Source organism: Falco peregrinus, chromosome 1 (genome assembly GCF_023634155.1).
Source record: "Falco peregrinus isolate bFalPer1 chromosome 1, bFalPer1.pri, whole genome shotgun sequence".
Taxonomy (NCBI): domain Eukaryota; kingdom Metazoa; phylum Chordata; class Aves; order Falconiformes; family Falconidae; genus Falco; species Falco peregrinus.
In genome coordinates, this window is record NC_073721.1 from 4,273,078 (window position 1) to 4,291,371 (window position 18,294).

The 18,294-nt window shown below is 46.6% G+C and overlaps 1 protein-coding gene across 6 annotated transcripts in view; it reads left to right on the plus strand.

Moving 5' to 3' along the window:
* The window catches only part of CTBP2 (C-terminal binding protein 2), a 318,873-nt gene that overhangs the window by 283,877 nt on the left and 16,702 nt on the right, over nucleotides 1-18,294 (plus strand). Inside the window, exon 1 of one of the 6 annotated variants that reach the window (XM_055800423.1) lies at nucleotides 2,803-2,954. The exons of 3 other annotated variants lie outside the window; for them this stretch is intronic. In XM_055800423.1, coding sequence (XP_055656398.1) covers nucleotides 2,840-2,954 — 115 coding nt within the window. In that variant the 5' untranslated portion in view covers nucleotides 2,803-2,839. Of the gene's footprint in view, nucleotides 1-2,802; nucleotides 2,955-17,174; nucleotides 17,430-18,294 lie in introns of those variants that run through there. 2 more of the 6 variants (XM_055800621.1, XM_055800672.1) reach the window with 2 other exon arrangements.

The window sequence follows — 18,294 nt, forward strand, 5'->3', positions numbered from 1 at the left end:
GTAAATAGCACCTTGTAAAGGATGTGCAGCTGTGAGACATTCGTAAGAGAAATCCAGAGCAGATCCATTTGAGTGTCTTGTTCTTCTAAGGTGGCACATGGAAAAGAGGGAGTTTGGCAAGTAGGTAGTAAGTATGATTTGTAACATGTGCTTAGTTCTGCAACTGATTTTTTTCTGTCTTGGTAGTTGTTTCATAGTAGTAGGTGAGCTTTGTCCTGGGAAATGCCAAGGGAAGTCCCATCCTACTGTGGCTTCTGTCCTCAGAATGGCAGTGGGACTGCGTGAGCAGAGGCTGGAGACAGCACGTAGCTATGGTGTTATGTCCTTAGTAGGGGTGGCATTGGAGAGAAGAATGGTGCTGAGAAAAGCAAACAGGACCATTTGATACCCATCCACGTGCATTTGTGTGCAACTGGCAGGTGGGCTGAGACATGGAAAGGGATAGGATCAGCGGAGAGGGAGACTGGTCTTTCACAGTCGTGAAGGAGGCAAGCACATCGGCAGAGACATATGGAAAGCAGATCTCACAGAAGGTTTGGGAGAAACAACATTGGCTCCTACAAGGCTTGGTGCTCGAGAGGTTTTGCACAGCGCAGATTCATGTTATGCAACCGGTTACGGCATGGGAAGTTGCAGAGCACTTAGTGAGAGCCAAAGGAGATGCTCCACCATTCTCCCAGGGGGGAAGTGAGCTGCTTTTGCTCCAGGAAGGAAAAGGCGTCAGGTGCCAGTAAGGAAGAGTGCTGCTTTAACTCCTTCTGAAAAGCCTCTCACACTCTTCCCAGAGCCCTCAGGCTCCATAGCAGCAGCTGGAATCGAGAAGATAAGCAGTTTGCAATGCAATTCCTGTCTTGCTTTTGGTGGTTTTATGGTTCAGCCATTGATTGCCTGCACCAGGTGCCAAGGGTATATGATTCCTCTCTGCAATGCCCCCTGTCATGGGGAGAATCTGGCCATGCTTTGCATACCAGGACAGTTTCCTGCGGAATCTCCAACTTCCTTTACTCCCCCTCTGGGAAGTTATTAGACATGTTGAGTTAATGTGCCTCTTACCTATTTGGTTGATTAATCTGTTCATAAGGCACGTAGCGAAAGCACCGCAGTACTGAACAAGAAGTACGTACCAAAAAATGCTGGACAGACAGCCCAGGCAGCAGCCAGGTTGCGAGCACTGCTGAGCATGGGCAGGGCTGGAAACTGCCCAGCAGAGTCAAAGGGAGCAGCTTTTCTTCAGTGCAAGCATATTTGGAGGAGTGGGAGAGGAAGACAGAAGGTAGGAGGGCAGAAGAAAGGGGAGAATACTGGAATCGGCAGCCTAAGCCAAAATGCTGCAGTGGGACAGACAGTGCCCTAAAGGTAGCCAGTTTCTAGGAAAGTATTCCAGGCTTGGTAAGAACACTGCTGGTAACATTCACAGAATGTTTGTGTTCCAGATTTTTTGTATACTTCTCTCAAGCTGGTGTGGTTACGTGCTTTGTTTGTTTCTCTTTAGCTTCTACCCTCCATGCTGTTAGAAATACTCTGACTCAAGTCCATCCAAATACAGCAGTGCCGTGTTTGGTAAGTGGGTTGTGAGCCCTTGGGGTCTGAGCAATGATTTTCAATCAGAATTTGGCAAAACAGCAAGTTAAAATTGCTTTTTTTAAAAATTGATTCCCAGATCCAAGATTTCACTCCACATTGTTTAAGATTAATTTTCTCGTAAACAGGGTGTTTAACCTGTGCTTTGCTGCTTTATATCAAGCCATGCGAAGGTCCTGGGTGTCAGCCGTAAGGTAATTTTGCAGGTCTCCCGGGGTGATTGCCATGGTCCTGCTGCAGAGGTGTTTGGGGCAGCGACCCTCCAAGGAGCTGCACCTCTCCCTGGCCAGTTTGGGATGATTGTTTTTCATCTCCTGCATGCAAGGGGATTGCAAGGGTGTTCTCTGAGATTTTCTTTTTGGATCCACACTCCAAAAACTCAGCCTTCCTGCTGCCATTGCTCTCCAGTCACCTGTCTGCAGACCGCAGCCGTGCTCCTCAGCCTCCCTTAAATCAGACACCCACATTTCATTTCATTCTGGCAGCTGATTTGCAGCAGAAAAACACAAACACCCTGTCCTCAGTCACACGGGGTGGCAGCCCGCCATGGCAAGGAGCATGCGCAGCCCTGGGAGGCCACAGCTTCGTGTTCAATTACAGTAAGAGCATCTCAAGTGCACCGCTGGAAACAGTCCACAAACTGTGTTTATCCTTGGCCAGTCTTGTGCTTAGGAGAGGCATCAGTATGTTGGTTTTCTGCTGCAGCCAAGTGTTTTCCTCTTCTGCCTTGCTGGTCTCCCCAAACACGGCACAGCTGCCTCCTCCCCAGGAGTGCTGTTCTGGCCCCGGCCATTTGAATTTCCATAGCGGGATGCTCAATCATCTCAGCATGACAGGTGTCAGCTTCTTTCTGATCGCAGGTGTCAGGTGCTCGTCGGTTTGATAGACCTGCATGCAGCCAGCACCGGGCAAAGCTGCAGTTTGTTTGCCTGCAGTGTGTCTACCTGTAGTTTTCTTCACTTTTTGGTACAGTTACCCATCTCTGTCGGCATGTACTCCTTGCTCGCTTGAGAGATGTGCATGATCCGAACTGTCCGTCCTTAGGGAGTTTGTTGTGTTTTCAGGATGGGATCTGGTCCGCTGTTTAAAAAAGTACACAGCCTTCCCGGTTAGTGTTTTCCATTTGCTACGTGACTCGCTAGTTCTCCTGCAACAGCACGCGGGCTCTCCACCAGGACAGCCGGGCAAGCCCAGCCAGCGTGCGAGCACTGAGGTGTGGGTGTCTCAAGCTTCTTCACAGTTGGTCGCACAGCGCTGGATGTCTCTGTACTCAGCACCAGAGCAGGGCAGAGGGATAAGACCACCACTGCCACTGTATCGCCAGGGATTCCTGGACGCTGCTGAAGCTGGGTTGACTGATACTCTGAGAACAGGTCAGTAGTCTCATGGACCGTGTTGTGTGGTAGGAGCTCATCATATGAAATGCTTAGCTGCAGTAGGAATGTCCAGGGGATAGAGTGACAGCTCGTCAAAACTAGACAGCAGTTCTGTATTTGACATCTTGAGGTCAAAAACTGTCAGTTCCTTGATATTTTTATGGTGTCTTAAATTGCCTGGAGAGTGTTTTGAGCCTTGTCAAAATGAATCAATTAAGGCCAAGTCATTCACAATCTTTTACTGCTCTGATTCAGCAGCAGGACCATGCTTGATTTTCAGCCTAATAATTACAAGTGGTTTGGAGGATCGGGGGGGCTGATAGAGCCGCTTTCTGTTTCCCTCGGAGCTGCATGTGCTACACTTTTTACTTGCTCTTTGCCTTGGCTGTCTGTAGCATTGTTTTCCTCCTCCTGAGAAACACAGCCAACTTTCTAATTAAGGAAACCACTCCACAGCCGTTGTGGCTGTTCATTGAGTTCTTTCTCCACACCAAAGTTTCCAGCTCCCCAAAAGATTTGAAGTCACTTCTTAATACAGCTGAAGGAAGATAGGAGCTTTGGCTTGGGGCAAGATCTTCCTTTAACTCTGTTAAGAAGCAGGCATGCTGCACCGAGCATCGCTGTGTGCAGCATATTCACTTCGTAAGCGCTTCAAATTCACCTCTGGCTATGACAAATAGTGCTGAGGTTATTTTTCTATTGGATTCTTGTACGAAAAAAAAGTAGTTATGAGAAATAAGTATCACTTTGTGCTGGGCTTTACTGCTTACTGGGCTTTGAGCCTGAAAGGATTTAGAAGTCATCATGCTCTAAGGGAAAGTTGTACTAAGAGGAGGTGGGGGTTGCTCCAGCCAGCTGTTGTGATTGGGAAGAGGCTTGTCCTGACCAATGGAAAGGAGACCAGGGCTGAGACAGAGAGGCAGCCAGCACTGATGCAGCTACACCCAGTGAGATTAAGACCAAATTAGAAACTCGGCTTGCAGGGGTTTATCATTTCCTTTATATTGTGATATTAATAAATGCAAATATTTTTTATCTTAGTTGTTATCCTCTCCTCTATCTTCTGTTAATGGGCGTTGTCCTAAGTTCAGGCTGCACTGGTAACTGTATGAAGAGGATGGAGACATATTCACATGAGTTATTGTGCCATGCAAAAGTACCTGGGTGTGCGAGGAAAGAATATGGGCACTTCTTCATGTCTGCGTGCCAGCTCCTCTTGTCAGCCTTGAGTTGGACGAGATTCCTTAAGACAATGCCATCCTAATGCATCACAGTTCAGGGCTTTTGATATTTCACAGCAAAGCACAGTAACGTTTTTTCTCATTTCATTTCTGAAGTACACAAAATTTGGAACATATGCACCGCATCAGGATTAATTGCTCTTGCCAGTCAACCCAGAGGAACAGCTCAGACCAGGCCTGGTCACTCATCCAGTAGGAACTCCTACTGTCTGCTACTCTACCTTTGCAACCCTAGCAACATCAGCACCTTCTGCTTTTCAGAACTGTTGTAGTTTAAAAATAAACTGCAAAGACCTGGCCATTCCCACCTGGTTGCTGTGGTGCTTTACAACTTTTTGAGAAAATTTGTTTAAATACTCTCAGAGCATCCTTGTGCTGCTAAAACTGGGTGCATGGAGGGATGGTGATGGGAGCGTACAACATGGTGGAGGATTTGTTCAGAGCCTGCTCTGCACCATGAGTCCAGGATGGACCGGGAAGCCGGGGCAGGAGGGTGCACGCAGCACATTTACACATCGTGTAGGAGCTGCACTGCGTGGCCAGCACGAGGGAATACACCCCGCCTCTGCCTGGCCACACGGCTCCAGGGAAGGGTGAGCAGCCAGGAGCTGCCCAATTTGCACCCTTTGCCCAGGACTCCTGCACAACTGGGCTTCGCTGTGGAGGGCCATAGTGGCCTGGTGCTCAGCAGGGGCTGGACTTTCCATCCCAGTAGATCTGCTTTCCATCCCAGATAGGTTGCATACGGAAGGGAGCTCTCTACTAGCCAAAATAAAGAGACGCAGCAATCTGCAAGAGCTGGTTAAAGCATGTAGTCTGTTACAGGCAGAACGGAATACAATTTGCGGTAGAGGCTACAAAATACATTTGCAAGGCATCTGAGCCTGGTGCTAAGACATTCTTTCTTTCAACGTTGTTGTTGCCAATAGCTTCTCTTGTGCTCAGACCAAAACTATTTTGGGTGGAACATTTGCTCCCTACTTTCTAGCAAGCCTGGTCACAGGAATGAAGAATGGATTCTTTTCACTGGCCGCAGCTGGTTTGAATGATCCCCACACTGAACCCATTGACTCCAGGCACTCCTCATGTGAATCGCAAGGAAGTAGCAACTGATTTTTTGTTCATGTGCCTGACAGGCCGAAACAGCAAAGCTGTCTGAAGTTGACTGAATGCTTGAATCCAGGCACATGCCAGGGAGGAGTCCTGGTGCGTGCTCTGTACCTAATGCTGGCAGCAAGTGTGATTCACCAGCTCAGTGCAAAGTAAGGAGGCAGGAGAGGGTGAGACGTGTTTCTGTTGTGGGTGTCTGTGCAATGTCCTCTCCAGCGCTTCCTGCAGGGCCCCTGGAGAGCACAGCAGCATGGCTGAGTTTGGTACAGAAGATCCATCACGCTCATTCAATGAGAGCTTGAAGAGAAGTCCTTCAAGAATTGTGACCTTTGCATTACATACAAACAAAAAAAATACCTTGAAGCCCATCCATGTCAATTGGCTAGACCTTGAACAAGGCATTGAGAGGGATCTGCACCTCTCTCAAGGTCTGCTTCTTGCAAGGAGCAACAAAATAGCTCGTTTAGAAAACTCTTCTTGTAGGTGATCTCTCTGTTGAGAGCAACTTCCAACAAGTTTCTACAGAAGAATCACCTTCCATTTTCCTTCTGAAGGAAGAGGATTTCAGGGAAACAAATGGGCCCAGCATTTGTGTGCTTGCAGAAGGAGGACAACAGGTCAGGGATGGTGACCCATTTGTTGAGCTGAGAACCAGGGAGACACTTGGCAAAACTCTTGCTGAAAGTAATGCTACTAAATGGAAAGGGGCTTGGGGATAATTACGAAGCCACCTCTGTATTCTGAAGTACGCTTAAGAAATTCAACTGGCCATGTGTTACGGATTTTTCACCAATACTGGATTTTTCTTTGTACTATCAAAGGTATTAATTAGAGTAATAGATTACACGGAGTACTGTACATTTTATCTCTCGGGTATTTGTGGAATGAACCATGAAAACACAGACATATTTGTGTGTGAAATAATTGTAAAATGCTTGTTTAGCTGGGTTTCTTGATGAGTACCATGTCTTATTTCACCTCTTGGCCATGTAGCCTGTACCTCTTGATTCCAGCGGGGTGATGTCGTGCCAGTGGCAGCTAATGTGCGAGCGGCTTTGGGATCCCCTAGGACAAAGGCACAGTGTAATGCTGTTGCTGCAGGAGCCTTCTTTTTCAAGATCCCAGGGAGTTTTCTCAGCACACTCTGTTTGATACAGATTTTGTAATCTGTATAATGTGAACAAATCTATAAACATGTAGACAGGGGTACGATGCATCAGCATCCGTCTTTGCCAACTGCTTTCTACTGCAAGGCAGGAGTTTTTGTCAGCTTTCTGAAACTTTGGTACAAGACTCACCCTTTCCCCCCCTCCCCTACCTCCTTCCCGAGAAAGAAATGAAATCTGATCGGTTCACTTTGCCATACCTCACTCTTCTGGTGGATTTGTGGCACAATTTCAGAACTAAAAAAATCAATTAATTGAGAATAACCATAGGGTATATAACTACAGCTCTTAGGTTGATAGGTGATGAGTTTTATTGAACCAATAAAATACAGAAAACCATTAGAGGAAAACGGCTTATGGCAGTGGTATCGTTCAGTGTGATTTACAGTTTTATAACTGTAGGCAAATTTGAAATATTTTTCACTACCTTCAGTATACATTATTAGATAAACCTATAGCCTGTGCTTACCTACATCAGCACTGACTTTCTTCTCTGTGATAGTGAAGAGGCATAAAAATGAAGACATTTTCAGCCCATTACAGTTTAACATGGTTTCAAGAGCAGTCACTTTCTCTACAGTTTGGATTTTATTTGTCTCTTAATGTGCTCAGGATGTCGGTAGGAAATGCCTCCCAGCAGCCGCAGGAGTTTCAGTGTAGCTGTCTTTTGCATGCACAAGAAAATAAGACACCTTAAGAATGAAGATTATTGAGCAAAATACCACCTGATGAAAAAGAGAGAGAAAATACAGATCCTTGCCGGGCGTGCTTTATTCCAGCGTCCTGATCATCCTCCTTTAGCTCTTGTTGCATTGCTGAGGTTGCTCCCATGAGAAAAGACGTTCATCAGAGCTGGGGAGGGCAAGGACAGGGCTGCCCTGTGCTTCAGCGAGCTTCTTCGTCTGACCAAATGAGTGGAGTGAACTTCAGGGGCTACTGGGAGCTGGAACAAGCCAGGGCTGCAGTGCTACAGCCCCTTCCCAAGGCGGTGGGGGAGTAGGAAGTGCTCCAGGGTGCTCCAGGGTGACGGTCAGAGACCTCTGCGGGGCCCCACGTGGTCAGGGGAGAGGTGGGTGTTGAACTGCCATAGCACACAAATAGCTCATCATTCTTGGAATCGAAAAATATGAATCTGCCAGTGTGTTATCTAGATTAATGAAGATGAAATGTGCTGTATAAATACATCAGAAGTATGAACGTGCTGTTATCCCTTGGGCTGCTCTGGCTCACAAGGAGAAAAGGTTGATTTGTATTTGTAGATGATTTTGCTTGCTCTGCCAATGTTCATTTTTGTTTTAGTACGCAACCCAGGGAGCATGTATTTCTTTTGCTCAAAGATGTAGCAGATTAGCAAAGATTTTTTCTTGATTATCATAGCTGAAATAGCTTTGTTTTTAGATAAATTTTTCATCTGTCATTACTTGTGAGGGTTAGTGATACTATTTTAAACACTGGTGATAAATTATGGAGGTTGTAAGCTCTATTATTCAAGGAACTGTGCAATATTTGGACATTGAATGTGGTTTCCATAAACCAGAAGGTGCTTGTGTGCAGCTGACCAGGCCGAGTGTCCTCCAGCTGGTGCAGGAAAGGTGGAGATGAAGCAGCTACAAGGGTAGGATTTGCAAAACAATGAGAGTTTAACCTAGCCTTGACTTGAGCCCACCCTGGGTGCGCAGGAAAAAACCCATGCAGAAACCCTCAGCAGGGTGGTTGTCACTCATGCCGACAGATGTGGTGTCTCAGGGTGAATAGGTACTTCTGGTATCAGTAAGTTAGTGATGGTGTTTGGTAGGCATTGCTTGTTCCACCAAATTAAAGATGTGAGTTGTGTGGCTGTGAATTATCGCTAATAAGAAGAGAACATTTTCAGGGTCAGGGATGAGAAAAAAGATTAGGTATGCTCCCTTGCCTGTTTGTGGTGCGTGCTGCTCATCCAGGGCCCAAGACGAGCCTGGCTGGAAAGCTCCGGAGGGGTTTGTTTCAGCCTCCAACAGCCTTGAGAGGACAAGGAGAATGAGGTGGAGTGGCCGGAGGCGCCACAGCTTCCACCCTGGGTCCTTACTTAGAGCTTCCTTCCACTGTCGCAAAAGAAACCACATCTCAAACATTATTTGAGATCTTCTTAGAAGTTTTGGGTTGTTCCAGCCACGTTCGGGTCCAAAGGCTGTTGAGGTGGTGATGTATCAGGAGGAGGTGTGTGGAGGCTGGGCTGAGGTCCCTGGCACTGCCCGCAGGTGGGTGCATGCCTCCCCTAGACCTGCAGGCAGTGTTTTGCAGGAAGGCAGGGATGCTAGCAGCCAGGAAAAGCCTGATAAAGGGGGAGAATAGAGAACCTGAAAGTTAATCATTAAACTTTTTCTGTTACCTTTAGTCAGCCAGAAAATTGAAGCTAGGTGAGGTTTGCAGGGAGACGTAATATCTTTTATTAGACCTACTTGTATAGTTAGAAAAACACATGTGCTTTGGGGACCACACGCTTTTCTTCAGGTCTCCACAATTGCACATTACATTAAAAATAAAATTCATTTAATTTTCAAAGGGTTTAATGGATATTTGCAAGAACTGAATTTAAAAGCAACTCACAAAAAATACCTCATTTGGTTTAATTTGGTTTGGACATTTTAGGAAAGATTTAATATCCATGAATCAATTGCAGAAGACTTTTTTTTCCTGACTTGAAGTTTACTAGTAGAGACCTGACATCTGTATACATGGCGTCAAAATTTCTGCATGCAGTCTCCAAAGCTTGTTCTTTTGTGCACCTGAGAAGTCTGTCTTAAGTGTATATACATGCTCTTACTTCTTTCTGAAATACCCTTTTACAATTTCAAGATGCTGTTAGCATAAGGCTCTACAAAGGTGCAAAGTCAGAAGGTTTAAAAAGAGTGAGTTTAAAATAGAGTTCTCTCTCCTGACCACCACTTTTTTCCCTCAGTCTAAAAAAAAAATGTGATAAAATGATAATATTTTAAGATTTGGGAGTTTGTTACTAATGGCTGTATTGCTATTAATCGGTGTAGTTTCTGTGTTACAGGAGATAAGATGCTATTGTTAATAATATTTTCAGTAGAGGTCTTGGTTCACCCTGATCTCACGAAATTTTCAGCTTACAATCCCATTCTGTGTTGAGTGTTTCTTTTTTCTTTTTAGAGTGCTTTTTTATCTTTTTATTTTTCATAACCTTCTATGTTGTCCGGTACACCAATTTAAAATTCCCTCAATCCAGCTTAGTCTCAGCTGTATTAATGCATGGCTCGAGGGCACAAATAGCTAAAAAGGGCTGTATTGTGTGGCATCTCTAAAATCTTTTTTCAGAGAAGTTGGATAAAGACATTGAGGTTTCTTGGGGGTGGTCATGGGTTGGTTTTTTTGTTGTTTTTTTTTTTTTTTACAGCTGAGTGAGGCAGCCTTGCAGGTGTCTCAGAGAGAAGACATCAGGGTGGCAGATGCTGCCAGGCCCCACATCACCCCATTTCTGTTGAACTCTCCAGGAGAGTATGCTCCTCTGGGAAGGTGGCTGCAAGCACAATGTGGGATCCTTCTTCATTTTACTGATGTATCTGGGGAGACAGCTTTACAACAATATTAAAAATAATAAAAGGTTTTAGTTAAGGAATGTGGGTTGAAGCAGGAGTGAGTTTCTTTTCAATACTTTCCCTAGGACATTACATACCGAGCTCTGTCTTCTTAATGCAGTCACAGCCAGTCAATCCTGCCTGAGGTAGAACCAGTCTTTTCCAAGATGTAGTAAAAAAACCCAGCAAATACTGGGGTTCTGTATTCAGCTTCAGAAAGTATAAGCGAAGGGGCAGGTCGGAGCCAGCTGGTTGTGCCCCCAGCGCTGCCGTTGCCTGCAGGGCCATGCCCCGGCAGAGCGGCTGGGCTGCAGGCAGGGCTGCGGGGCTGGGGTGCCCAGGGGACGATGCTCCCAGGTGAGCTGCTTCGCTTACTTACTCTCTGTAGCTGGGAGGACCCACAAGGTAGCCTCCCTCTGTAAACTGTTCCTCTGAAGGATAAAAAAATCAGTTCTCATTTGGCTGTGCTGTGTGGTGCAATCCTCTTCTTCATCTCCCATGACAGTGCACCTTCTTGGCTGGCAAATAATTAATAATGCACCTCGAGGGGATGTCAGCCCAGTCCAAGGAAGCGCTTCTGTTAAGGACAGCACACGGTGAAATACATGCTAAGCTGAAATATGCGCTTGAGGGTTGACCTCAACCGTGGTGGGTTTCCTGGTGTCTCAGTGAGTTCCCTGGGTGAGAGCAGAAGGGCCAGGAGCTGGGGTACTCGGGAATGAGCACCCTGCCCTTGGGGAGCATGCCGGGGGACCTGCCGCCCGGGCTGGGGACATGCCTGCAGCTGCAGAAGTAGCAGAGAACAGACTTTGTTTGTTAATCCTCGGAGAGCTGGTGGGTTTTGGTGGTCGCTGCTGAGCCCAAAGTTTTGTTTGCTGTGTTTTTACGTTTCTAGGCTGCTTTATATATCAACAGGAATTCAACGTGTGCCTTTTTTTTTTCTTTTTTTTAGTGTTACTGTGATAAAATCCTACGATACGCTTGTAAAGCATTCATTGTAAAAGTAAATCAACTTTAATAGCAAGTAGGTTGTAGTTAAGTGCTTTTGAGTGTGAGTATTTAGGGTTTTTTTTCTCGCTTAGTTATGATCCTGTGCTACAGGGAAGTGAGAGTGTTTATCTTAGGGAAATGAGTGGGATTTGCAGGCATTCAGCACCTCCCAGGACCTTCCAGGGTTATCCCCTTGCTCATATATTTCCATTTTGCCATCCTTTCTGCACTATGCAGAATTGGTCTCAAATTCCTCAGAGTGATGGGAGAGTACGGGGGGGGCTCCGGGTACAGGCTGGGATGGGGAAAGAAATGGAAAAAAAGAGACATAAAAAACTAGGACAAAAAAAAAGCGGGAGCCTTGTACTGGCTGTGAATGTGCTGCAGAAAAGCTGGAAATGTGGTGGTGGTTGGGCTTCCTTTCCATGCAGAAGTTTCCTTCGTTTGATCTTCACTGTGAAAGAGGGCTGGGGATCTGAGAATGGGGACGTGGCCAGGAGCAGCAATAGGAAGGGAGAAAGTTATCTAAGGTCCAAAGCCCTCAGCAGAAACGTTACACATCGTAGGTTGAACAGTGGCTTTTTCGGTCTCCAGAAGGGATGACCTTGCAATGGGGTCGCTGAACAGACGGTTCCAGCTGGGCTTGTGCACTTGGCAAACGCCCAGGAGCTATTTTAATAGGTCTTACAAGGGATGAGGCCTTGGCAAGACCTGGGGGTTATGGAGTGAGCTCTCAGTCTTTTTTCCTTTGGTAGCTAGCAAGCGTCACTCAAGCTATGGAAAAGCCCCCGGGAGCTGTGTGGCTCACAGAGCTCAGGGACAACCCACATCCTTCTCTTTCCGCTGGTGCACGTCACTGCAAATGGCATCACTCACTGCTTGTGGCTTGAAGGTTTTGCACTTTTTATCGCTTTCAGTGAAGGCACTGGAGGTGTCCAGGTGGATTTTAATATTGGATCCATCCTTCACCCAGGCCAGGGCCTTGGGTGCTCCCTGGGTGGTCACAGCTCCTGCTGCAGCCCACGGCCGATCCCGCAGCATTTGTAGGAGTGGAGGCAGCTGCCAGCCCTTTTGGGCGCTTTGCACTTGGCCAGAGGTTGGTTTGAGGAGGGTTTTAAAGTCGAGCTGGGCTCTGACTGAAGGCTCCCACATTGCCCTTGTGGAAAGAGCGTTAGGTAAAGCCTGGGTTGGATCTTTGGTGGGTTGATATCCCTTCTTACTGTGAACAAATGACTTGAGATGACAGCAGGTGGATGTGGAGATGAGGATTTATCTTTCAAAAGGCTGCCCAGGCTCCTGCCCCAGCAAAGCAGCCCTGTCTCTCTAGCTTGCTCATCTGGGCAGTAGGAGCATCAGTTACAGGGACCACCGTAAGCCAACAGTGAATGGCAACCACTGTCCTCCCCAGCACAGAAGCTCCTGATGCCATCTTGACCTTCTCCTGAGATCTACAGAAAACCTCCAGCAGCAAAGCAGAGCAGCATGTAGAAAGCCCTATGTATATCTTGCCTAAAAGATTGGTAGCACTTTTTGTCCAGCATAATGGGAAAGACTAATGTCAGTGCTTAACGCCAGTGTAATTTAATTCCTGCAAGTATCTCACAATGCAACCTTTTGCTTTCCACTCAGAATCACTGGCTATCAGTGTGCAAACACAAGTTTAAAAGGTGCTGGTGGCACACAGAGAGCTCATGTGATTGAGCCCATTGCTTCCTAAAAGCTGAATCTAGGTGCTTGCTTTGATGGATTACCTTTTGTTTTGTTGTTTGTTTTGTTTGGGGTTTTTTTTGGTTTTTTTTCATTCAAAGGAAATGTCCAGTCTAAACCACAGGGCTGTCAGTTGTCCCTCTATGTGATAAAACTCAGCTTGCATCCTGCAGTGCTGGTGTGTTGTCAGCAGCCCTGGTGCTGGTCTCAGGTGGCCTCAGGTGTGTCAGGCTGTCCCACTGCCAGGGCTGTCTGTCTGTGCTGGTCGGCAGGCTCATCTTTAGCTTTGATTTTTACATCTCATCTTCCAAAATGTCTTTACAGCCTCTGAATTGCTTGGGGTGATTTGAAGTCCAAGCAGCCTCCTGCCCAGATGGCTAATATCAGCGGCTCTCCCCTACACCCTCATGTAAAGCATCAGCATCGTTCTCCTCGGGTTTATTTAATTTTTTAAAAAAAAAAAAAAACAACAATGAATGCTGTCCGTTTCCTGGAGGAGCTCATTTGGTTTTTTTACTGCTGTAGGTTGTAGGAAACAACAATGTAGGTTGTTTCCATTTCGATAGAAGGGAAAAGATAAATGGATAAAGAGAATAGGGAGGGACCCAAAGGAGAGCTGGTGTTGGGATGTCATCCCTCCCGCATGATGCCATATGGCTGGAATGTGTGTCTCAGAGATGAACATCACGCATATGAAACGTAAAGAGTATATACTGCAGCTGAAGTGACCACACTGGAGAGAAAGTATTTTTTTTGGGTTTCTGGATAATATCAAGAAAGCCATCCACTAAGCACTACAAATACAGTTTGTTTTCAGCACTGGGTTTGGTAATGGAGCATGTTCGAGGAGAATTTGTTGAGGTTTTTGCTGCCTTCTCCATAATGGTTTTAATAGCAGCTGCAAAGCTCAGCCCTGGGCAGTGGGACAGTTTGAGAGTCCATATGGTGTCTGAATCATAACCACAGTACAAAGCCTAACTGGGTTTTTCCCTTTCTTTTCCTATCCCTCTCAAAAAACAAAAGGAATACAAGAAACGGAGCTCCTTTGAGCAAGCATTTTTTCTCTCAGGTGCTTCTTTTAGCTTTCTTGGTAGCATCCCTCACCACCCCATATGGCCTCTCCCATCTGCTCTGCCATCTCTCTCATGTGCCCTGGCAGCTCCCACTGCCTCCCCAGACTCACCATCCCATCCATTCATCCCATCTCTGCACTCCTGCTTCTTGGGGTCCCCCAAGGTTCTCGGGTTCAAGGGTTCTCGGGCACCCTCTGTCTCCTGTCGTGTTGCATGGCCGTTACGAGTGTCACCCTAAGGCCTTGCTTAGCTCCTCTTGAAGTCGCTCCTGTTAACCCTCCTGTGAGCTGGGGCAGAAGGTCACAGGCTGGCGTTTGTAGACCCAGATTTACCAACCTAGCAGCCTGGGAATAACCAAAACACCGATGATTTGGTAAGGCAGGTATACAGCAGAGGCTACATAGTACTATTCTGTTACTTTTTTTATTATATTCCAGCAGTTTCTATACTTGTGGCTGTATCTAGAGAGCTCCTGGATGAGATTTAATTCAGTCCAGAGATTATTTTGTAGATGGAGAGTGCTCCAGAGTTTTGCAAAGTTTGTGTTTGGCTTTCCTGACCCAAGACTGCATCCCTGTGGCATCCTATGCCTATCTCGGTGCTTTAATGGGGGTACGCAAAAGGAGGTGAAGAGGTATCTCTGTTTCTGGTGTGTGTATCTACAGATATTCAAATAAGAGTAAGAAAATGCCATGTATATATATACTCCCCGTATTTTTACTGAGGATTTTTTTGTGGTTGCTGTCTGCTTCTGTAGTTCAGCTGGGGACTGTGATTACAGTGTTTGTATCACCTAGTAAGGACATTGTTTTATATGGGAATTTCCGATGCATTTTTAAAAATACATTCTTAAAGGAAGCCCTGAAAAGTTATCTGAAAAGGGAACTGGAAAAAAGCCATTTACACTTGTGTGCTGATGGGAGGAAACATGCCGGAGAGGTCAAGAGTTTGCCCAGGCTCTTCCCCATGGCAGGTATGAGTTTTTCCTTCTCTAGCAGGGACCCTGCCCTTCACAGGGAAGGATGAGCCTTCCTGCCTTTTTGCCCATCTTTCTGGGGCTTGGGAGTTTCTCTGAAGTGTGATTTCCCTTGCTGGGGGTGGTGGCCGTGGTCCTGTGGGTTTTCACAGTGGGCTGGAAGTCGCCTCTGCTTTGCCATCATCCTCCTTCCCCATGGCAGCCCTAGCTGCAAGCGTGGAGCCCCTCAGCTCCAGCTGCATTATGGACATGGGTTCAAACACCCAGGTCTTCTCTAAATGAGAAGATTTTTCAGTCTTTCCTTGGTAGGATCCTGGCTTAAAAGAAAAAAAAAAAAAGCATGCCTTGATTGTTTATAAAAAAGATACTTGATGTCACTTTATAAACTGGCTGTGTATTTGTGTGGCTTCTGTCTGTACAGTGCCAAGTGCCTCCAGAGTATTTACAATTACAAATAACAATAAATATCTGTTTGTTTCTTTCTTTCCCCTGACTGCAAGATAAGACTGTATTTCATTTTTGCATATGCATTTATTATGAGAAGCATTTATTAACAGGAAAGGTTAAGTGAAAGAAAGAGCATCACGTGTGAGTACTCTGCAGTAGGGGAGGGTGGTCCTCTCGGTCCTGCAGCATCACAGTGCTTTGCAAAAACATCCCCATCCTCACAAGAAACCTTCCTTCAGCACTTCTTCGATGGCACCTTCACAACTTGCTTACACCTTTCTGCTACAGCTTGAAATCCCCACCCCATGTCTTACCTGTGACCCACAGAGATGCCTTCCCACGGGCTTCCCCTCCACACACCCCTGAAGCAGGGTCAGCGCTGGTTTACAGCCCACGGAGAGTATGGCCCAGAGCCAACAGGGAGTGGGGACCCCGAGCCACCTCAGAAAGGCACTGGGAGACCCCGGCTTTCTGCCTTGTAATGGAGGGGTGATGGATAGGACAGTGATCTGCAGAAAATTTGAAGTGCTCAAGCAATGGTAATGTAAGTTCAAGAGAAAAATGTGCCTAATTCCCCTTGTCTTGTACTCGGAGACTGGATTTTAGGGGGGCTGACAGGTCTCTTAATGTTTATATTACAAGTCAGCATCAGCTTCAGGTAACAAACATTTGTTCTTCCTATTCCTGATCCCATCCTCTAATTCCAGGACCTTCCTGGGCATCCATAAGCATCCAACAGGGTCAGCAGGACCCTTGTCTGTTAGAGGCCTGCATGTGCCTATGAACTGCTGCCCATTTGTCCTGAGTGTTTCCCTGGAACCAGCTCTGGGTGGTCCAGACCCCCAGTCTGCAGAGGGGAAGGATGATGCTGTTTGAACCAGTGGGATGGTGGTGAACTGGTGATGGAGAAACACAGGTTTGCACAGGCTAACCTTGCTGCTGACAGATTTCCCCAGGGACTGCATTTCTCCCAGCTGAAGAACTGTAGTCGGTACCACTGGTGCAGTGGCAGTGCTCTGGTTCAGCTTTGGCTTCCATGACTGAAAATCAGTTTGATGGATCTGGGGTAGTTTGCAGAAAGGCCACCTAGATCCTTCTGTTAACTAACTTGCACTGCTCTCTAGCCAGGGAATGACAAATGGTAAGATGCAGCACTAACACTATTAAGCGGGAGCGAGATGCAGATTTTTTTTTCTTGGATGAGGATTGTCTCCAGCTGTTGCTGCCACTGGCAATGGTGATGGCGACTAGAAAGAGAAAATAGAAAGAGAAAAAACCAGCTGCTCCAAGCCGTGAGCCACTGTGTGCTCTGGGGATGGGGCACTGCACAGGTACAACCTCCCCTCCTTCACCCTGTCCCGCAGCAGCCCTTCCCAGGAGCGTGGGACTGGGATGACAATGATACAGGGCTGCTTTTACCTGTTTGGGACAAACTGGTCAGGATGAGATGGGCATCTCTAAGAAGATGTGAATCTTGCCAGCAAGCGAGTGGGATTTCTGATGCTGAAAAGCAGTTGGTGTGGACACCAAGAAAGAATTTGGCCCTTCGTTTCTGGGTGCTAGATGAGATCAGCACAGCCCTGCTTTCCCCCAGTGCTTTGTGTTTGTTTTCGTGCTGCTGCTGCTGCTGCTAAAGGCTATCAGCCTGTTTCTGGAGCCTTGTTCAATATACTCTGCATGGAAAGGCATGTTTCATTTTTAAGTTAAAAAAAACCACACAAAAAAACCCAAACAAACATAAAACGCAGCGTGGCACAGATTAAATCCATTTGAGACAACTCCAAAAAAAAAAAAACCCGCTGTATGTGCAAGTCAATAGGAGGAGGGGAGTGGAAGGGGAAAAAGCAACTGTGACATATACAAACCCTTTAGTGTGCATAGCATAAGATTTTTTGGCTGGCACTCACATGATTTTATTCAAGGGCTGGGAAAGAACTACGATTAGTTAAAAGCTTCAGCAAAGTCTGGAGGGAGTGCTCTGAAGAGTTGGGAGCCGCGCAGAGGTGACTGTAACTCCTCTCGCAATTTCAGACTATTCTTCTGTGGCTCAGGACAAAAGCCTTTTCTTTTCCCTCCGTGTTCAAAGAGACATTTGTCTTGAGATGTTGCAGCTGTGGGCCGTGGGATTGCTTGTTTGAAGATACCCCCTCGTAGACGAAAGGAGAGGCAACGCACTGAAAAGTGGTAGTATTTTATCGTGTGTGGGTTCCCCCCCCTCCTCCTCCTCCCTCCCTCCTCCTCCACTGCCATGTGTGGTTTTTAATAAGAAGAAGAATGTGGAGGCAACATTTTCCAGGCAAGGGGAAATTTCCTGTTTCTTTTCTGTTTGTTTAATAAAGTGTGTAGTTGACTGTAAAACTGTAGCTACTTTGTTGTGAACGGGTAATTCAGGCGAGTGTCAGGATCGCTTCTTGATGCACTTTTATATACTGCAAGTGAACATGTTTAAAGCCTTTTTTATTTTTTTTTATTATTTTTTTTTATTGCTGCGTGGCGTAGGCAACTGAGATTAATAAGAATTAGGCAAATGGCTTCTGCTTTTGTTTCTGTGAGATAGTACCAGCCGTCTTGCGGTCACACAAAGGCTGCCATTTACCAAGGAGCACTCCCTAATTCTCTTGGCAGGGGTGCCATTGGGATCGGATACAAGTGGGTGGCAAAGGGGAGGAGCGGCAGAAGAGGACAAGCAGGCTTTGTGTATTAAAAATGAAACAAAAGCACTTTATACGCGGGGCTGCGTGCAACAAGCGGAGCTGCCTGTGAGCCGGGGTGGAGTTTGAGTTCTCAGCGTGACTGCAAAACCTTTTTTTTTTTTCTTCCATGAACCCTTCCTCCTCTCCCTCTTCCTTAGCAAGCTCTCCCCGCAATGCTCATGAGGGTCCGCGGGCAGCTGAAAACGCCTAAAAAAACCCCAAACATATCGGAACAATACTTGCCATGACTTTGCAAGAATGGCTGGGGGTTTGTTGGCAAAACCAGCTTCAGATGGCGGTGGAGCCGCCAAATTTGTGAGGCGGTTGGGAGGGAGAACTGATCCCACCCCAGCCCC